Source organism: Hippopotamus amphibius, chromosome 9 (assembly GCF_030028045.1).
Source record: "Hippopotamus amphibius kiboko isolate mHipAmp2 chromosome 9, mHipAmp2.hap2, whole genome shotgun sequence".
NCBI lineage: Eukaryota > Metazoa > Chordata > Mammalia > Artiodactyla > Hippopotamidae > Hippopotamus > Hippopotamus amphibius.
In genome coordinates, this window is record NC_080194.1 from 41799423 (window position 1) to 41803189 (window position 3767).

Below are 3767 nucleotides of genomic sequence, written 5' to 3' on the forward strand. Positions count from 1 at the left end.
CCCCTGTCCCCTCCCCTCTGCAAGCGGAGCCAAATTACCATTCCACCTTTAACTTCTCTGGGCAGAAGGCGCTGAGCACCCCAGCAGCCGGCAGCTGGAGCAGAGACAGGTTGTGCTGGGGTGGAGGCCGGAAACCCTAAACCCCACGCCCCGTCCACTCCCTTAGGCCCGCTCTTGGCCAGGCCCACGCCCCGCCGGGCACGTTCTGGATCTAGGACCCCCTCCACCACAGAAGAAAGTCTCCAAGTCTCTGTCCCCCCGCCCATCGAAGCCAAGACTCTACCGTCGCTGGTCCCACCCTCATCTGGATCTCACTCTCCAAGTCGCGGCAAGGAATGATGTTGGCGGCTCTGCTGATCGCCCTCTGTGGCCTCGGCCTCCGCACCCAGCAGGTAACTGGGGGAAAGCTCTGCTGCCACAAAGGGAAGAGCTGGGATGGCCCCGGGGCCTGACACCTCAAAGAGCCTTCGCAGGGATTCTTCCCTAGGATGCCATTCCTCTTCATCCTCTTCCTCTCAGGAACCTCTGTCCCTGCAGGGAGCCCCAAGTTCCCAATCCAGCTCCCAGAATCCCACCTCCACCCACTGGTCCTGCTGTGATCCTCCTTCCTGCATTCCACCCTCCCTAGGGACTGCCTCCAACTTGCCCCTCTCACTTCCCATGTCCCACCCCAGGCCCAGCCCTGGGAAACCAGCTTGGGTTACCTGTGTACTGACCTCCTGCAGCCTCTCCCAGACCAGGGCTTGCCCTCCTCCCAGCCCCCACCCCCAGCTTTGAGGATGGGGGGCTTCTAGAGCAGGAGGGGACTCAGAGTCTCAGAGCTGACAGTGACTTGGTGTGGTATCTGAGCGCCTGTGTGAGAGGGAGTCTGAGGATGGAGATGGGGTCAGGTATCGGAGACTGGCCGTACATGTGTATGTCATCTGCATACTGAGTCTTGGAGCCAGAATGGTGCTTGCAAGTCATTCAGCCCCACGTCCCACCAAGTGCAGGAACCTCTCTAATGATAAGTGACCCCTCTTAGTACACAAGTAAGAATCTATATGCTATCCTTACAATAGCCCTGTGAGGTTGGAAGTATCCTCAGTGTATAGGGAACCTGAGGCCCAGAAAAGTTAAGAGACTTACCCAAGATCTCACAGCCAGTAGGTGGTGAAGCCAGGATTTGAACCATGTCTGATTCCAGTGCCTGTTATTTCAGCCCTTGAGCTCTTGTCAAATTTCACACCCCAGATATTTGGGCATAGAAATGAGATTCGGTGTTTCTGAACTGATCTGCCACCAGGACCTCTGTCCAGTACCCTGAACTTATACGTTTTCCTGTGTGGCTGCTCTCTTCCTTACCGCCACAGGCCCAGACTGTTACCATCCAGACCCTGGACCTGGCTCCAAACACCTTTGATGATGCCTATGTGGGCTGCTCAAAGGAGATGGAGGAGGAGGCAGTCCATCTGCTAGAGGAGGAGAAGGCCAAAAACTCCCTGCTGCGGGAGTCCTGGGAGACAGCCCAGAAGGCCTGGGAGCGAAGGCCTCCAGATCCCAGCCTGCCTCCTGGCTTCAAAACGCAGCACGGAACTGCCATCATAGTCTACACCAGCTCATCCAAAACTTTGTACGAGAAGCTGAACCAGGCTGTGCGGACAGGCGGTGACTCCAGGGAGTCCTACATGCAGCACTTCCCCTTCAAGGCCCTGCATTTCTACCTGACCCGGGCCCTGCAGCTGCTGCGGGGCAGTGGAAAATGCAGTAGGGAACCTGGGCAGGTGGTGTTCCGAGGCGTGAAAGACACTCACTTTGAACCCAAGGGGCTGCGGGACTCTGTCCGCTTGGGCCAGTTTGCCTCCAGCTCCCTGAATGAGAGTGTGGCCCGCAGATTTGGTAATGCCACCTTCTTCTCTCTAAGGACTTGCTTTGGGGTCCCGATCTATAGCCTGTCTGTCTTTCCTGAGGAGTTGGAGGTGCTGATCCCCCCGTATGAAGTCTTCGAGGTCGCCAGTTTCTCCCAGGATGGAACCCGGCACCTGGTGACTCTCTCCAGCAAAAATCAGACCTGCAGCTACTTTAACTGCGCCTATCTGGGTGGTGAGCCACGCATGAGGGAAGCAGGACTGGCAGGATGTCCCTGGTTTCTTTCAGTCCCCAGGGGCTTCAGGAGACCCACGGGATTAGTGGGGAAGTTGAGGGCTAGAAGGTGGCTGGAGTTATTTTTCTCTGTGACTCGGGTTCCACCAGCTCAGAGAGGTCCTCTAAGTAGTTTCTGGATCTGTGAATATTCTCAGATGATTCTATGAATGTTCTTGAAAGCTTCTTTCTGCTGTATCTTCTTCTAAGAGACAAAAAGAACCTGGCTAGGGAGGGCAACATGCAGAGGAAAGTGACAGGAGTGTTGCTTCAGATCTCAGGAGGCCCTGGGCGTAACGGGGCTGACGGGACACACATGGGCTATTCCCAAGTGCTGAGGCAGGGACAGAGTGATGGGCCAGAGTGGGAGCAGGCGTGGAAAGGCAATCTGGGAAGATTCCCTGGAAGGAGGAAGAAGAAGGGAAGTCAGAAGTTTGTGTTTAGCAGAAGGGAAAGCTGGATTGAGATGGGGAATGGCCGTGCCAGGGCCTGGTGGGAAGGGAAGTCTGAGGTGTGAGGGTGTGTCTGCATGAAGGCCTCACTGTGCTGTCTGTTGCAGAGAATAAGAGCCAGAGCTGTGAACCTTTGCCAAGTGAGTCACCCTCCTGCCCCTCCCTTGGCTGCTTTGACTCCCTCTGGTCCTGCAGACCCTTCACCACCTTTTCTTCTCTCTCCTGCAGGAGGGCAGGCCGACTCATTCTACAAGGGAGCCTTCTCTCTGATCTCCTGGAAGACCCTGCTCTTGGTCTCTTGGGGGTTCCAGCTCTTAGGAGCTGGGCTCTGAAAGTTCAGTGCCTGCCACGTAGGAGTCCTGGGAACCTTCACATGAAGAAGGGAGGCTTCGAAGAGCCTGGAGAAGGAAGAACATGGTTTCGGACCCAGACCTAGTAGCCATCTCCCCAACCAGGATGTCGGAGGATCTGAGGCCATGGTAGGGTGGAGGGAGCTCTGCTTTGTGGTGGGGACTCCCGGGGACCAGCAAGGGTAGTGCTGTGATGGCCACTCGATTAAACAGTGTTGCAGTGTGTTGACATCAAATTTCATGATTGCTTTCTTCCATGAGACTAGACCACCTGCCCTGCTCTGGCCTTATGGGACTCAGGGACTGAGGAACTAAAAAGAATGACTTCTTGATCACTTTTAGACATGGTTCCCAAGTGCAGACTCTTGTCACAGCCCATAACCTGCAAACCCAGATGCTTTAACAGAGGTTCCATCCTGAAAGCAGGAAGGGGACAGATGGCTTCCTCGGCCATTTGTCAGATGAGGAATGCAGCGCCAGGGAAGGAAGCACCTTGCTGGAGGTCAGAGAGGCAGTGTTGAAACCAGGACCCCTGCCTCCCAGTCCAGAACGCTTTCCACCAAAGATCTGAAGGAACTCAAAGTAGGATCCTAAGCCCAAGACATTTGGGCCCCTAGAGCAAGCCATTTCTCTCCGCCCTCCTCCCACCAGGGTTCATGTGGGGGTTGGACAGTATCAAGACATCGAGAGACAGATATTCTCACACACTCTGGAGGCATCTGACATCCAGAACAGAGGCTTTATTGAGGCAAGGAAAGCAGCACAGGCTCCTACTACGTGACCCCCACCCTCACCTGCCTAGGCTGCTCCACTCAGCAACAGAAGAAGGGACCCTCCCACTGTA

At 55.5% G+C, this 3767-nt stretch overlaps 1 protein-coding gene across 1 annotated transcript; it reads left to right on the forward strand.

The window, feature by feature from the left end:
- Positions 1-179: 179 nt before the first annotated feature.
- ART5 (ADP-ribosyltransferase 5) lies at positions 180-3140 on the forward strand. The gene is made up of 4 exons (XM_057750392.1): positions 180-392; positions 1353-2082; positions 2681-2713; positions 2802-3140. The coding sequence occupies exons 1-4, from the start codon at positions 336-338 to the stop codon at positions 2903-2905; spliced, it is 924 nt and encodes a 307-aa protein (XP_057606375.1). The 5' UTR covers positions 180-335; the 3' UTR covers positions 2906-3140.
- The last annotated feature ends 627 nt before the right edge of the window (positions 3141-3767 follow it).

What these genes read in the sequence shown, in the direction of transcription:
- ART5 (XM_057750392.1), top strand. Translation starts at nt 336, where the DNA reads ATGATGTTGGCGGCTCTGCTGATCGCCCTCTGTGGCCTCGGCCTCCGC. An exon ending in TCGGCCTCCGCACCCAGCAG is followed by an intron (nt 393 to 1,352) that starts GTAACTGGGGGA and finishes TTACCGCCACAG; the next exon opens with GCCCAGACTGTTACCATCCA. An exon ending in GAGCTGTGAACCTTTGCCAA is followed by an intron (nt 2,714 to 2,801) that starts GTGAGTCACCCT and finishes TCTCTCCTGCAG; the next exon opens with GAGGGCAGGCCGACTCATTC.